Source organism: Halichoerus grypus, chromosome 1 (assembly GCF_964656455.1).
Source record: "Halichoerus grypus chromosome 1, mHalGry1.hap1.1, whole genome shotgun sequence".
Lineage (NCBI taxonomy): Eukaryota > Metazoa > Chordata > Mammalia > Carnivora > Phocidae > Halichoerus > Halichoerus grypus.
In genome coordinates this window covers 6,325,370-6,342,195 of record NC_135712.1, presented here as the reverse complement: position 1 = coordinate 6,342,195, position 16,826 = coordinate 6,325,370, and the positions used below count along the sequence as shown (strand labels likewise).

Genomic DNA, 16,826 nt, shown 5'->3' with positions numbered 1-16,826 from the left:
TTTTCTACAAAGAAAACCATCTCTTTTAGGTATCTGTAAGAAGTAAAAACAAACAAAACCAACCCTGTCACACTATTTTTTAGAAAACTAGTAAATCTCTTTATTATTAGCAATGAGTTCGGAACAATCGAGGAAATCTTCCTGTGACTGTAAACAACGATCACCGTCCCTCGGGGTACTGAGGGCTGGGAGTACAGGTGAACACCGTCGAACAGGTTAAAGGGTTAAAATTCTAGTTTTCTTCCCATTGCTTTTCAGATACCACCTTTAGCTGTTACCAATAGAGAGGGGCTACAGAAATTCTGGTACAATAAAACTGTATAAAGTATCCATACACCCCAGGCAAGGTTTTCAGTTCAATGCTTCAATTTACATATCCAAAACCCCGGACTGTCTATAGTTAGAAATTAAGAGACAAATCTGTGTTTATCATGGTTCCAGGCTCTCCACAGAGTACCAACCGCCAGGAACTGGGGAACGTGGCTCCTAGGCCCTTCCCATTCCCTAGGGGTCACCACAGCCCTCCTTTGGGTGTCAGTTTATCCCAAGTCAACATCCTCTTTGCATTGACACCCTGTGGTTTCACTGAAGGGGTCACATCTTACCCCCCCGCCCCCCGTACGAGGTCTGCTCAAAACAGCCACTGACCATTCCTGTGGTCGTCTTTGCAGAGCTGTGATCCCTCAGGACTCCTGTTTCTAGAGCATTCTTGCCCCCCACTCCCGGAATCATTCCAGGGCAAAATAACATGTCAAGTGTACTGAGGCTTACAGGGTTTCAAGGCCTTCCCCTGTTCAGTGGTAACCCTGGCCTGGTGCTTTCTCTGGCCCTGGGTTTGCATTGGCCAAATCAGTGCAGCGTCCACCACCACTTCTGAAGACTATTTAGACGGCAAAACTAAGTACAATATGTATGAAAATCCCAAAAATATGCAAACACAAACCACATTAGATGTAGTTTTAGCTTATTCAGTACTTATAAGCTAATATGAAGAGCAAATAATTATGTAGTTTGCTTCAGAGGATGCTGGACTGTTTGCTATTAAACCAATTTAGGCACACAAACATCTTCAAAGAACATTGTACATGTTCAAGTGTTACAAAAAAATTAAATACTCCACTTTCAAATTTTAAGAAAACTTTGGAAAAACAAATGTGGTAATTCTCTGAGTAAAATTTAAGCCTGAACTTGATTTATGTGCTTCACGAAATTCTTTGAGTTTTTATTGGTTGTTTTGAGGATCAGTACAGACATTTCAATTTGTACACAATTCTTAACATACATACCGAAAATCTAAAAAAACCATGTAGTTGTGATTCTTTTCTAAAAGTTATTCCAGTGACCTTCCAGCTTAAAATTTGGAGGCAAATTTTCCTTAACAGTGTATCAAGTACCAAGATCTTCAAATGCTGATACACTGTTACATTGTTAAGTCCCATTAATTCACAATTTAATATCATATACACTACATACTCAAATTCTCAATCTTGCACAGCACATTAACAGAGTTACTAGGAAAACTGGACTACCACGACCAAGATGTTACAGAGTGCACAAGAATTCTGACCGGAAGAGCCAAGATCTAGGAGTGGTTTTCTTTAGGAAACAATTCTACCAAAAACAACATGGGAATAGAAGTAATTTAAAATATTCAAGACATAGTAAATGCACGACTGACTCCAAATTGCCATTTAGTATGCTTGGTATTATAGGATATAAAAACTACCCCATCTATGGAATGTTGAGCTGACACCCAAGACAATCAAAGCCTCCCACATTCAATATCCCACTATTTCCTGGTTGTACCAAAAAATAAACAACCAGCAAATGATTTCACCTCTTAAAAAAAAGCATTTACACTTAAAAAATGGGATGAGGTGGGATTCCCTCCTTCTTAAAAATGTTTCTAGAGCTACTAAAAAACTTGCATTTACAAAATAGTTGATAAAAATATTCCTCTGGATTGTACAAGAAGGGCGACAGGGACCACTGATAAGACATGGTTTATGGTATTAATCAGACTTGGCTTCTTTCTCTCCTGCTTCATCGGAGGCTGGACTCTGCAAATCAAAGGAAAAGTAATAATCAAATATTGGATTTCTGTGTCATTGTTATGATCTTTGAGAGCTTTAATATTTAATACAATGTAAGTTTCACTTACATAGAATTATTAGGTCTTGAAAATACAGGTGATCCTCACTATATGCAGATTTTGTATTTGTAAATGTGCCTACTCACGAAAATTTATTTGTAACCCTAAAATCAATACTCCTGGCACTTCCATGGACTTAAAAGCACTTCTTTAAGTTCCTCAACATGTACATTCCCAGCTGGGGTAGTTGTTTCAGTTCTGAACTAGCGTCTTTTTCTGCACTTTATCTAGTGCCATACATTTCACATTTTTTTGTGCTTCTTGATGATGTTGCCTAGACAAATATAATACTGTCTACTAAGTGCAAGAAGGTTGTGGTATCCCTTATGGATAAAATACACCTGTTGAAGAGCTTCATTTAGGCATGAGTTACAGGGCTGTTTCTGTTGGCCTCGAGTTCAATGCTAATATATCAACATGTATTCAACGAAAACACATAAAATAAGGTTATGTCTTGATGGGTTGATGGAAATGTGATCAGCGTGCTGCAAAAATCTAACCCTGTATTTCCTCCATGTGCAACTGTTCAGTATTCAACCTTCTAGAACACAATCACCATAACAAGAGTAGTGTGATAACATGTATTAGAAGGTCAAATTCTTCCCTTACAACTAGATTAGTAATCTCATCTTAACACCACATAATATTTGATGTGTGGTTAGAACTACCAGTTAAAAATAAATTCTGATTAAGACTCCACAAATTAGAAATAAGTCCTTGGTTGTTTTAAGATTTGATCTATAAATATAAAAGTTTTAAAAACACCCTGAATTATTTATCTTTCCAGGTTTAACCAATATAACATTAAAAAAAAGGCTTGGCTTAAGAAAAATTATTTATCAAAACCTGTAGCCTACTTGTTTAGTGTCTTCTCTTCAAGGATAAAGATTAAGAACACCAAGTCTTTTTATTTGCTTGATCTAAGTTATTTAGTCCTAACACAAGTAGCCACTTTTAAGAAAACTGGACTTCTTTATCAGAAATGAAATAGGAAAAATGTGCCAAATAAGGAATGGATTCAAAACATTCTTGAATATCCAGGAAATAAAAGCAAGATTACAACAGTTCTATAGATGGCAATTAAAAAAAGAGCCTAGAGGGGCGCCTGGGTGGCTCAGTCGTTAAGCGTCTGCCTTCGGCTCAGGTCGTGATCCCAGGGTCCTGGGATCGAGCCCCGCATCAGGTTCCCTGCTCCGCAGGAAGCCTGCTTCTCCCTCTCCCACTCCCCCTGCTTGTGTTCCCTCTCTCGCTGTGTCTCTGTCAAATAAATAAAATCTTTAAAAAAAAAAAAAAAAAAAAAAGAGCCTACAATATTTCTTTAAACAAAATCCCAAGGTTATGTGAAAGAAAAAGGAATATCACATCACTTAGTAAATTAAATCCATTTAAAAATCCACCAAGTAATTTTATTAATGAACCCTGTGTACAACATACATGGTGGATCTGGTGAAATTCTAAGCATATTAAAATTTCTTGTTCACTCATTTAAAAAAGAAGCCATCAACATACACATTTTCAAATATGATCTAATTCATAAAAACCACCTGTGTACTCACTTAGGAGTTACTACACAAAGCTTTAATATTTTGATGAATAAAGACTGTCTTACCTACTATATGGAAATATATAACTTATTATTTACTGTTCAAAGTCCAAATCAACAACACACAACACTTCTGACCTCCTCATTTTTAGCTTCTCCGTTTTCTGCAGGTAAGTCTTCTTTCGTTTCCTGGTTAGCCACTTCAGCCTGTTTTCCCTTTGCTCCCCTTTTCCCCTTTGTTTGCACTTTTTTGTCTGAAGATTTATCCTAGGATACATTAAGAGTATATTTTAAGTATAAACTCGGCACTTACGTTTTCTCACTCGCTACAGTGTCCCCAACAGCTGCCCTGGTCATGCTAGCCCCCACAGCAGCCTGAAGGACAGGACACCACTTTTAGAGAAGACGCCTGGAAGTCCATCCCCACTAGTCAGGACGACAACGTATGCCCAGAACTGTAACATTACTCGCCTTATCAAGCCTCATCAGACTTACCTTGAGTAAACCTCCACCTGCTCAATCACCCACTACTCTCTCAAGTTCCACATGACCGAACCAATGAGGGGAAGAATAGTTGGAGGAAATCTCTTTCCACTTTCCTACGCATCCCCAAAGTTTTCTTAAGCCTGAATAATAACCAAATTGTCAAATCATCACTGTTCTGACAAGACATTCACCCTCACAGTAAGACCATTCACCTGAAAACAGCACCATGTTCAATGGTCAGGTTGACTAGCCTGCTACAGCTAATCCCTTGATATCATGTAATGAGTAGCTAAAAGGATCAATTTTGAGTTTATCATTTTCATTTACATGTTGGAAGAATCTGAAAAGCACACATATTAGTATGATGATAAAAGATGTTCAAAATTTACGCCACTGTTAAGCAACGTAAAACTGTTTTTGGATACCATCCATCAATGGGGAAGAAGTTTAAACGTTTAACATTTATTCCTTGTAAAGAATGCTTAATTGTTGGTCACCAGTAAGTTTTATCAAAGACCCCTGTCAGTACTGACCAATATTTGAGTTGAACAGCCACAAAGACATGTAGGTAAATATCACAACTTCAATGCTAAGCGTGGGGGGGGGAATCACTGTAATGTATTCTGAACCAATGACGGCCTTCCATGTAAAAGACAACATGACAGCTACTAAAAATACACCATCTTTAGAACGAACCATAAATTATAATTATTTTTTAGTGAGCTCTACGCCCAGTGTGGGGCTCAAATGCACAACGCTGAGATCAAGGGTCGTATGCTCTACCGACTGAGCCAGCCGGGAGCCCCAGAATAAACTATAAATTATGAAAACAAACATATTTGGGATAGCACTCCTCACACACTGGTACCATGAAGTGTCACAATCACCTCTGTAGTTAAAAGTTATTCTTTTATAATCTGATTTTAAATTTCTCATTAATTTTCTAACCACTATGGCATAGCATAAAAATGTAAATCCTTAGAAGTGAAAACAAAATACCACTTTTAATAACAGGAACGACAGATGAAAAAAGGCAAATCAATGTTTTCCTAATATATCTGTTTCAATCCCCAAAATACTTCTAAGAAAATGATACAAGTCATTACCTCAGTGGTATATATACGCTTTGAAAACAGTGTGCCTACACTGTAATCAATACATCAAAAATTTACCTTCCATTAACGCTTTAAATTGGGTCGATTATGAAGGGTGTACTACAGAAACTCAAGTAAAACAAAGCCCCCCAGCTCCACATTTTTCCTTTGGCAACACTGAGTTGACAAATTTGTTCCTCAAGGAACACTGACGAGAAGCCTTACCTGTTGGCCTCTCAGTGGGAGAAAGAAACGTGTTGATTACACCTGATCCCAAACCCAACTGAGTGTAAAATCTGAGTATTTTCATTAAAAAAAGTTTTGGGGGCAAACCAAAACATACGAAGTGGTAAATAAGGAAGAAAAATTTAAGAGGAAAACAGGCATAGTACTTCAGCCAATTGGTTTATTAAAAATAACCCAAAGATGAGTAATAATAGTACATAGTTCATTCCATCATTACGCAACAAGATCCGCTATTTTTTTGGCCTTCATGAAAGGTTCCTGTTTTACTTAACTTTTTATACAGAGTTATTGTTTTACCTTTTGTTGGGGGAAATACTAAGTTAACACACTATGCTTATAACCTTTGACTACTTAAAAAAAAATAGAATTTTCCACTTAAACACTTTGAGACTTCCACACTCATTTCTGTACAACGTTTAAAATAACTGGAAACCAAACCCTTGATTATGCAGCGCTGAGCTTCCAACTACACTTTCAGAAAAGGGTCTAACACCGAGCTCTCAAGTTTCAAGTGCACGGAAATCAATCACAGCACTCACTTCCCCTGAAGACCGGGACAGCTTTGCAGAGCCCGGTTTCAACGCCACATCCGAAATCAGTTACAATCATTTACGTATACTTTGCTTTCCCCACTTCAGCGTTCAAACAGCACATAAACCAAGAGCAACTTCACTCCAGAGACCTTCAACGCGAACAACGCAGTGGTGGATCCACTCCGGGGAAACGACCCACGCTGGTTAGGGTTAACTCAGGGTTAAGGGAAGACAGGCAGTGCGCTCCGTCACACACGGCGACAAACACAACACCTGCAGCATTACGTTCTCCGGGCACGCCGGCCTCGATGGCACAGGGCTGCACACAGGCCCGAGAGCTTCATGCGCCGAACACCCGCCCACGAGGCTCGCCCCCGGCTGCGGGATTACGGTCAAGCCCGGCACACAGCCGCGCGGCAGGCACCAACCATGACGCACGCAACCCAAGAATGGATTTCCTTCGTCAGCTACACTTGGGAGTATTTTCAGTCGTCTTAAGTCTTTCACATTCTGCAGCATGAACGTGACACGTTACATTCCCGTAAAAAACCAGGAGAACCACATCCATTATCTTTTTTTTTTTACCCAGGCCAGAAACAAAAGTCGGTCCCTTGTCTCATTACGAAATAAAACTCAAGTAGGGAAACAGGAGACAATCCCACGCTCCAGGCAAGCACGACACCGGACTGAGACCTTCGGGGTCACGACCTCCGTCACTAACGTCACAAGACCCGGCGTCGCGGGGGACGGCTTGCTACTAGAACAAGTCACGCGTCAAGCAGCGCGGCAGCAGTTCCTAAGTTTGGAGCCTACCTTTCCTGCCGCCTTTTTTGGCTTCGTTTCCACTTTTGCAGGAGCGGGTTTCTGAAAGGCAAAGGCAGCACTGAGTGTCTTCACTGGGCAGACCCCACGGGGCAGACACGGTTACGGGGCTCGCTCTACTTACAGCTGACAACCTCGCCGACCTCCTCTTGGGCTTTGGGAGAGAACAGGAGAAAGAGCAGGGAGTGAGCGGCGAAGCGCCACGGGACCCACCCCCGGGCCGCGGCGCGGCTCTTACCTCCTCCTTGGCCGCCCCCTCGGCGGAGCTGACCTGCGGAAGGAAGCACACGCGCGAGTGGCCGCAGCCCGCAAACAAAAGTGCCCGCGCGCCCCGCGCCCGCCCCCGAGAACAATGCCCGGCCGCGTGACGTCAGCGGCTTCCCACCGCCGCGTTCGAATCTCCCACCCGGCTCCTCGGCCGCCGAACGTTCCAGAACGCCGCGCCCGGGCCGCCGCGCGAGCACAGCCCGCCCGCCCGCTGCGGGTCCCGGGGCGCTTGTCAGGCCCTGCGCCGCCGTGCGCGCGACGGGCCTCGGGCCTCGCGGGGCGGCCGTGGCGGCCCGGACGGCGGAGGGAGCGTGTGCGGGCCGCGGCCGCCGCTCACCTTCCTCTTGGGCATCGTGGCGGCGGGGCGGGCGCGTGCCGGGTGCCTGCGGGCCGCGGCGCGCCGAGAGCCTTCGCGAAGCTGGGCTGCCTCAGGCCGCTACCGCTCCTCCCGCCGCCCGAGCTGCTGCGACCCGCCGCGGGGGCGGTGGGAGAACCGGATGGAACCGGATTGGGAGCCCGCCCCCTCCTCCCCCCGCGTCCCCCGGCCGCGGGCTCCCCCTCCCCGCCGGCCGGGCCGCCCCCCGCCCCCGCCCATTGGCTGTGGGGCCCACCGCGCCGCGGCCCGCGCCCGGAATAGGTGAGGCGGGCCGTCACTCGACCACTGCGCCCCGCCCCCGCTCCCGGCGCCCCCTCCCCCGCCCGCCGGCTCGCGGGGCCCCAGACCCAGGCGAGGGGGGCGGGGCCCCAGAGGCCGCTCTCACCTCACGGTAGTTTGTTTGAAGCCGAGCCGCAAAGTGCGGTCTGCGCGCCGATTGGCGGGGTTCCGCCACGTGATCGCCGGGTGACCCCACCCACAACCTCCCTGGTTACCTGGGCACCCCCAGCGCCCAGAGATCCTCGGGGACTGAGTTCCTCCCTTCTAGAGTGAGTTGGTATGGGACATTTATACTTAGTCTAATAAACTGTAAAGGGAGAGACAATGGATTCAAGTACGAGCCAATTTCTCCCTCCTCGGGCGGCAAGAAAGGCTATCTATGGGCCGCAGCTTCGCAGGCCTTCGGGAAGCAGGTCCTAGTGCGCAGGCGCCAGAGAGGAGGTCGTGGGAAGGAAAGCTAGCGCGCGGGCTCAGCGGCGGGTGCTACTGCGCAGGCGCGGATCTTTGCGACGTCCCTGGGCTCGCGGCTGTCCCGCGGCTGGGTTCCGCTGCTTGGTTGCTCTGGGTCGCTCCTTTAAATCTTCTGTTCCTTCAGGGGTCGGGGTCCTCACCATCCCCAGGACGTGTCATCTCGTAGACCTCTGGGCCGGCCGATCCCTCCTGCGCTGAAGTGCGGCGGGAAGCACGCCCACCCGCTCTAGCCCTTTTTTGCTCACCTAAGCACCTTTTTAAAGTGGGAAAAGGGCATCAGGCTGGGAGGCGGTGAGCTGGGAACCCCGGAACCAGTGAGATCGCATGTTACCCAGTTTCTTTAATGAAGAAGAGAATTACGTCTAAAAGGATGAATTGTGTGGGCTTACACGTTTTTAATAAAAATTGTCAGCTGGGATTCTTGGAAAGAAGGAAACGTTGGAGTACTTTGCATCCAAAAGATAGGAAACAGATCAAATGTCAGTCATTTGAGAGGCCCGGATGAACTATGGAACCTTCGCATATACTTGTAATAGTGAGCTACAACAAAGAAAGATGAGGCAGCTCTTTACTGAGGAAGTGAATTTCGAAAACCGCTAGTCAGATGTTGCACCTCTGATCTCAATAACTAGCGTCTTCCCTTCTCATTCATGGAAGTCTGAAGTCCTAGAGTGGCTTATAAAGCCCCCTGCAATTCGGCCCAGTTCAATGATTTTCATCGCTGCTCCTTCTGTTTCACCCTCCCGTTCTCAACCTGGCCTGGCACCCCTGCTTCTCAGGGCCTTGGCACCTGCTGTTCCCTCTGCCTTAGACCAGTGTGGCTTCTCGTCCTCATTCGGGTTTTTGCGCAAATTTCACCCTCTCAGTGAGGCCTGTCCTGACCTTTCAGTTTAAAATTGCACCTCCCCATCTCTGTTTTCTGCCTTATTTTCTACATGGTGCCTACGGAATATATAGCTATATTGAGTATAAAGTTATACATTCATTGTGTAACTCAGGAAGAATTCACAAGAAAGTGGTGCCAGTGGTGCTTCTGTGGAGAACAACTGGGAGCAGGGTAAGATTAAAATTTATCCTTTTTATTTCCCCACTCCTATCTGCATCACAAAAAAAAAAAAAAAATCAGAGAATGACTGAGTTTGTGGCACAAACATACACTGAGCACCTACCTGCCCTGTGCCAGGCATTATGTTAGGCCCTGGGGTAGAGAGACAGCAGACAGGACATGTATGGCAAGGACTCTGGGTGGAAGTTTAGAGGAAAGACAAGGCACCCAAGTTGTCCTAGCAAGGGAAAGGGGGAAGCCACAGGCCGGGGGACAGCACAGACCAGGGCATGCAGACGTACTAGAATGTGATAGTCCTCCAGGGCCTGCTAAGTGGCAGTGATGGATACATGGAGAATGGACAGTGACAATTAGAGAAAAGAGGCAGAAAGAGAAAGGCAACCTGCAGAAGGCATTTGATGCCAGGCTAAGGGGTTTGGCCATTATCCAAGAAGACATTGCAAGGTCCTAATAAGGGAATGACGGGCTGAGATCTGAACTTACCTTATAAAGAACTTTCTCCCATGAGAATTAAAGATGCAGTAGTCCAGAGGTGACAAAATCTCTCTTTTATTGACGTTTGCTTTGGACCAGACATTTTTTTAATTGGCCAACATAAGCATGTGAAACAACTGGAACTCAATAGGAAAACCACTTGGCAGTATCTTTTAAAGGTAAGCAAGTACTCTATGGCTCAGTAATTCACTCCTAGAAATATACCCAACAAAATTGCCTACATCTGTTCACCAGAAGACATGAAGTAGAATATTCATAGCTGACCTATTTTCATAGGCCCAGCCAACAGCAACCTAAATGCCCATCAACAGGAGAGTGGATGAGTGAGTGGAAGACTATCAGCCATGACAAAGAGCTATCTACAATTACACATAGCAGTGTGGGTGAATCTCGCAAACACAATGTTGAAAGCAAGATGCCAAATCCAAAAGAATACACAGTGTGATTCCATTCATATAATGTACAAAGGCAGGCAAACGGGTAATCCAACACAGGCACTAAAACTAGGCAGTGTTTGATCAAAAGTCAGAATCTATGCTAGATGATCCAGACTGTTGGATAACCACATGGAAACAGCATTTTTAAAATTCCTCAAGATCCCTCAGGATCTTTGTATACACTCGCACAAGTATCCTCACCACCACTTCACCCTGGGGTTCACATGCCCCATTTTGGAAAATCATGCATTCTTGCAGGCTGGTTGATGGTGCAGGGTGATTGAGAATTTCTAGAGAGGAGAATCCCAAGCCTAATCTAAGGCAGAACTGCTGGTGATAGGCAGGGTTCCGAGGGGAACTGAAAGGGTGAAATCAATAATAGTGAGCAGTTTGCCCCCCCCATGCCCCGTGTCAGGTGTCCTAGGTGCTGGGGATGTAACTGTGAACACGAGTCGAGCCACCTGTCCTCATGGGGTTCTCATTCTAGTGGGAGTACGATAAAGTAAACAAGATACTTTCGCATAGCGATGACGCCTTGAAGGAAGGAAAAGTGTCACAATATGGAGCATGCTGGAGGTATGCCGAATGGGGCTGCTGTTGATGGGGTAGTCAGGGAGGGCCTCTGAGGAGAGAAGTGAAGGGTAAGACGTCCTGGGCCTTTGGTGGCTCTGAAGGAGAAGGCTTCAGGAGAGAGGAAACAGCTGGTATAAAGGTCCTGAGGTAGGATCAGCCTTGCTGTGTTTGAAGAAGGGAAATGTGGTTAGAGAAGCAAGCAGTGGTGAGGATGTGTGAGGCGGTGAGGAAGCAGTGAAGGGCTGTAGTGAGAACTGAGGTCATTGGTCTGGACTCCAAGTGGAGGTGAGGTCAGGCTGAGAGGTTAACACGTGAAGTCAGTTGTTGCCAGAAGACATAAGACCAGATGAGACCTTGTAAAGCAGTCTAGCCAACGAATGTTGGCTGTGGGGAAGGAGATCCCTGGAAGGAGGGATTTGGGCTATCTTTTGGTGGGGGGAGGGGACTGACCGGACTCTTCAGTGGACTGGGGCAAGGGAGAGGAGAGAGACTTTTGGCCATGAGCAATAGAAACCCAATTAGCATAAACAGTAAGGAAATGGACTATCTCCCACAGCAGAATGTTCTGGACTGGAAGATTCAGCAGCTTCATGTGTTCTCACAGTCTAGGTTCTTTTCTCTCTTTTATTGTACCTCTTTCTGAGTTGGCTTCATCCTCGGAGGTGGGATCCCACTTGTCACATCCAGATGTATAACAGCCAGAGAAAGAATGTCTCTTTTCCCAGAAGCCTTCTCTCGATTGCCTTTACTTCTTGGCCAGAATTGGGTCACATGCAAGGGGAACGGGACACCGTTAGATCAAATCAGACCCACCCCTGGAGTTGGGGGTAGGCCAGGAGTGGAGGGAATGGATACCTGAGCAAAATAACGGCTCTGTTAGGAAGGACAAGGTGGGCAATGGGCTGAGAATCATGTGTGTCCACTAGGCTTTGTGGCTGGGGAGCAATTCACCCAGCGAGGGATGAAAGAAGAGGTGTGCAGGACCGTGGAGGGGGCACATGGAGATTGTAAAGTGCCCCCTACATTGGCAACGTATGATGTCACCGATTGTCCTGATGGAGCAGTTTCAGTGAGTGGTAGGACAGAAACCAGGTTGAAGTTAGAAAGTGGAGGGCAGGGGAGGAACTGAGAACGTGTTCCAGCCCCCACTGTGCTGTGCTGCATTACACTGTGTCTCCAGAAGCCGTCTCTGGGCCAGTGTGTCCAGGGAGTGAAGACAGAAGATAAACTGCGGTAGGTGTTAGATGAGCCTGTGAGCAAGAGCAGGTATAAGGGAGATGATGATCGGAACTGCGAATGCCTACTGTCCACCGCTCTGTTGGATATCCAGGCTGTTGCGGAAGGGTGAGATGCAAGAGAAGCAGAGGAGAGCAAAACTGCTGGGCCCCACGCAGAGCTTTGGATGACCACTATGCTGAATGAGTTGGCTAGAAATGCCAGAACACAGACAGCCCTAAGATGACCCATAGTCGTAGAAGTCACCATGCAGTGTATGTTTCTAGCCTGGTTGCAAACTTTATGGCTTCATGACTATATAAATAATTATTATTAGCTAAGATAATTGGAATTATTGTTATTATGAGCTTCCTGTTTGGCAGTCCATAGTCCACATTGCTATTTTAGAAAAAACACTAAGCCAGCTACAAATTGGTCATGTTATTCTTTTCTGCCCACAGGTGAATCTTGCCTTTCCAAACATGGAAAGGAAGCTTCTTAATCTGTCCCAGCTGTTGTAGCAAAATACCATAGACTGGGTGGCTTATAAACAACAGACATTTATTTCTCGCAGTTCTAGAGGCTGGGAAGTCCAAGATCAAGGCTCTGGTAGTTTCCATATTTGGTGAGAACCTGCTTCCCGGTTCATAGATGGCTGTGTTCTCGCTGTGTCCTCAACTTGGAAGAAAGGGGAAAGCAGCTCTCTGGGGTCTCTTTATAAGAACACTGATCCCATTCACAAGGGCTCCACCCGCATGACCTAGTCACCTCCCAAAGGCCCCCCCCTCCAGATATCATACCAGTGGGGGTTAGGTTTCCACATTTGAATTTTTAAAAAATATTTTATTTATTTATTTGTCAGAGAGAAAGAAAGAGAGCACAAGCAGGGGGAGCGGCAGGCAGAAGGAGAAGCAAGGCTCCCTGCTGAGCAAGGAGCCCGATGCGGGACTTGACCCCAGAACCCTGTGATCATGTCCTGAGCTGAAGGCAGACGCTTAACCAACAGAGCCACCCAGGGGCCCCTCAACATTTGAGTTTTGGGAACACACTTTCAGTTCAGGAACACCCCCTGCATCTCTTCCAGATCACTCAGTTTCTGTGGCTTCCAAAGAGAATCACCCCCTCAAATGGGCAGCCACTTCATACTATTTGAGACTTGAGCAGAAATATTCTACTCCATTGCTAAGGGGCACTTGTTATACCCGACTCTTGAGATCACATGAGAGAGTTCAAGGTTCCCCTGGCTTTTGTGAACTCTGAAGGCAGAGGCAGTGATATAAATGTGTTCAGCTGACATGGTTTGAGGGATGCCCCATTCGTAACCTACAGGAGGAAGCCGTTTCCTTTGGTTAGACGTTGCCCCACATATGTGGTTTGGAGTGTTGGCCAGAATAACAATCAAAAGCCAAAAAAAAGAGTTCTCTTAATGCTACTTTTACATTATTCAAATACATTTGACTCGGGAGCAACATGGGTTTGAACTACACGGGTCCACCTATATGCAGATATTTTTTGATACATAGAGTATGGTAAATGTATTTTCTCTTCCATATGATTTTCTTGATAACATTTTCTTTTCTCTAGCTTACTTGATTATAAGAGTACAGTATATAATACATATAACATACAAAATATGTGTTAATTGGCTGTTTATGTTACTGGTAAGGCTTCTGCAACAATAGGCTATTAGTAGTTAAGTTTTGGGGGCGTCATCAGTTATCATAGATTTCCAACTGCATTGGAGTTAGCTCCCCTAGCCCCTGTGTTGTTCAAGGGTTTATTTTAATAAAAAAAATGTTTTCTTCTAAGTCCTTTCTCAGAAGCATTATAATTGATGAAGACTTCACTTTTTTCTGTTTTAAGATTTTATTTATTTATTTGACAGAGAGAGACACAGCAAGAGAGGGAACACAATCAGGGGGAGTGGGAGAGGGAGAAGCAGGCTTCCCGCGGAGCAGGGAGCCCAATGCGGGGCTCAATCCCAGGACCCTGGGATCATGACCTGAGCCGAAGACAGACGCTTAACCACTGAGTCACCCAGGCGCCCACCCCAAGACTTCACTTTGATGTAATTTTCATTAAGGAAAAGAGAGGAGGAGAGGGAGCCTAATGTGACATTTCATTATAGTCAAATGTTATTTGACAAATGTTATTCTCATCTGAATGTCTTCTCATTTTCCCTTCCATTCGGAGAAACCAGAGAAAGCATTATTAGCAAAAATAGATGAGCCTGGCTCTTGACTCCATTTTTAATTTTTCACAACATTTCTGTAAGTTTGAAATTATTTTAAAATAAAAAAATTTGAAAGCTAATGAAAGATTTATTTAGAGGGGGCGCCTGGGTGGCTCAGTCGTTAAGCGTCTGCCTTCAGCTCAGGTCATGATCCCAGGGTCCTGGGATCAAGCCCCGTGTCGGGCTCCCTGCTGGGTGGGAAGCCTGCTTCTCCCTCTCCCACATCCCCTGCTTGTGTTTCCTCTCTCACTGTCTCTCTCTGTCAAATAAATAAATAAAATCTTTTTTTAAAAAAAAGAAAGATTTATTTAGAGATACATTTCTTCTGGACATTTTCCAAAGCCTGTGAAATTTTGAGAAGTAAATGAAATTAACTGCACTAATAATAATAATAATAATATTATATTTTAAACTACTCAATTTTGCATATTCAGAAGGGCATAGCATAACAGAGACTTAAAAACATTTAAAATGTTATTTGGTTCTACCAGTATTTTTCTTTTTCTTTTTTTTTTTTAAAGATTTTATTTATTTATTTGACAGAGAGAGACATAGCGAGAGAGGGAACACAAGCAGGGAGAGTGGGAGAGGGAGAAGCAGGCTTCCCGCCGAGCAGGGAGCCCAATGCGGGGCTCGATCGCAGGACCCTGGGATCATGACTGAGCCGAAGGCAGACGCTTAACGACTGAGCCACCCAGGCACCCCTCTACCAGTATTTTTCTTAAATTGAAGTAAAATTCACATAACATGCAGTTATTTTTTTATTTTTTTATTTTTTATTTATTTTTATTATTATTTTTAAAGATTTTATTTATTTATTTCACAGAGAGAGACAGCGAGAGCAGGAACACAAGCAGGGGGAGTGGGAGAGGGAGAAGCAGGCCTCCCACCGAGCAGGGAGCCAGATGCGGGGCTCGATCCCAGGACCCTGGGATCATGACCTGAGCCTAAGGCAGACACCTAATGACTGAGCCACCCAGGCGCCCCTGCAGTTTTTTTTTTTAAAGATTTTATTTATTTGAGAGAGAGAAAGAGCACAAGCAGGGGGAGGGGCAGAGGGAGAGAGAAGCACACTCCCTGCTAAGTAGGGAGCCTGACTCAGGACTCGGTCCCAGGACCCCAGGATCATGACCTGAGCTGAAGGCAGACGCTTAACTGACTGAGCCACCCAGGCGCCCCAGGAACTAACTATTTTGAAGTGTACAATTCAGTGGCATTAGTACATTTACAATGTTGTTCAACTACTACCTAACAGTATTAAACGTGCTATTTTTAAAGATAATTTAACATTTACATTTAAAATTTTTATGAGTGTTTTTTAACTTGTTAAAATTAGCTCGGATTACAAGCTGTCACGTTTTTCTGATAATCTCCCAGCACACGTGTACACATGCATACGTGTGCACACATTCAAGATTCCTTCTAATTCAGCTATACTGAAATGCAGTTCTCCAGGAGATCCTGATTCTTCATTCCTCATTAGCTATCTTGGATCCTAAAGCAGGCTGCAAACATACAGGACACATGCAGGTCCCTGACAGCTAATGAGCATCATGAGGCCATGAAATTTGTGCATTTGAGGTCACTGCCTGTGCTTGGCTTGTGCCAGTCACTGAAACAAACAATGCAGATTTTACTTGATTCACCTGAGTGTTGGTGTACTCCTAGTTCTCAATGGAAAGATTGTCAATCTACTTTTTGATTCAACCCTGCATGTGACCACCACCACCACCACCACCACCACCACCACCACCAACCACCATCATCATCACCATCACCACCATCACCACCATCATCACCACCACCATCATCACCATCACCACCACCATCATCATCACCACCACCACCATCATCATCACCACCACCACCATCACCACCACCACCACCACCATCATCATCACCATCACCACCACCATCATCACCACCACCATCATCACCATCACCATCACCACCACCACCACCACCACCACCACCATCATCATCACCACCACCATCATCATCACCACCACCACCACCATCATCATCACCACCACCACCATCATCATCACCATCACCACCACCACCACCACCATCACCACCACCACCACCACCATCATCATCACCACCATCACCACCATCATCACCACCACCATCATCACCATCACCACCACCATCATCATCACCATCACCACCATCATCATCACCATCACCACCACCACCATCACCACCACCACCACCACCATCATCATCACCATCACCACCACCATCATCACCACCACCATCATCACCATCACCACCACCACCACCACCACCACCACCACCACCATCATCACCACCACCATCATCATCATCATCACCACCACCACCATCATCATCACCACCACCACCACCACCACCACCATCATCATCACCACCACCACCATCATCATCACCACCACCATCATCACCATCACCACCACCACCATCATCATCACCACCACCATCATCATCATCACCACCACCACCACCATCATCATTTAGTAAAACCAAGTAGGCAAAGCTAGGAATAGGTAAGTTCAG

At 45.5% G+C, this 16,826-nt stretch overlaps 1 protein-coding gene across 12 annotated transcripts; it reads right to left on the bottom strand.

Moving 5' to 3' along the window:
* Window positions 1–1,192: 1,192 nt before the first annotated feature.
* Window positions 1,193–8,367, bottom strand: HMGN1 (high mobility group nucleosome binding domain 1). Of its 12 annotated transcripts, none has more exons than XR_013447946.1 (6): window positions 7,905–8,222; window positions 7,115–7,147; window positions 7,001–7,030; window positions 6,868–6,918; window positions 3,834–3,962; window positions 1,193–2,060 (listed from the first exon to the last, which is right to left on the bottom strand). XR_013447946.1 is itself a non-coding variant. In XM_078072204.1 (6 exons), the coding sequence occupies exons 2-6, from the start codon at window positions 7,493–7,495 to the stop codon at window positions 1,931–1,933; spliced, it is 405 nt and encodes a 134-aa protein (XP_077928330.1). In that variant the 5' UTR covers window positions 7,496–7,606; window positions 7,905–8,367; the 3' UTR covers window positions 1,193–1,930. The 12 variants fall into 12 exon arrangements, 10 of the variants coding, with proteins under 10 accessions (XP_077928330.1, XP_077928409.1, XP_035928540.1 ...); XM_078072204.1 differs by lacking the exon at window positions 3,834–3,962 and adding exons at window positions 4,009–4,070; window positions 7,481–7,606 and having other exon boundaries at window positions 7,001–7,147; window positions 7,905–8,367; XM_078072283.1 differs by lacking the exons at window positions 3,834–3,962; window positions 7,905–8,222 and adding exons at window positions 4,009–4,070; window positions 7,481–7,676.
* Window positions 8,368–16,826: the final 8,459 nt, after the last annotated feature.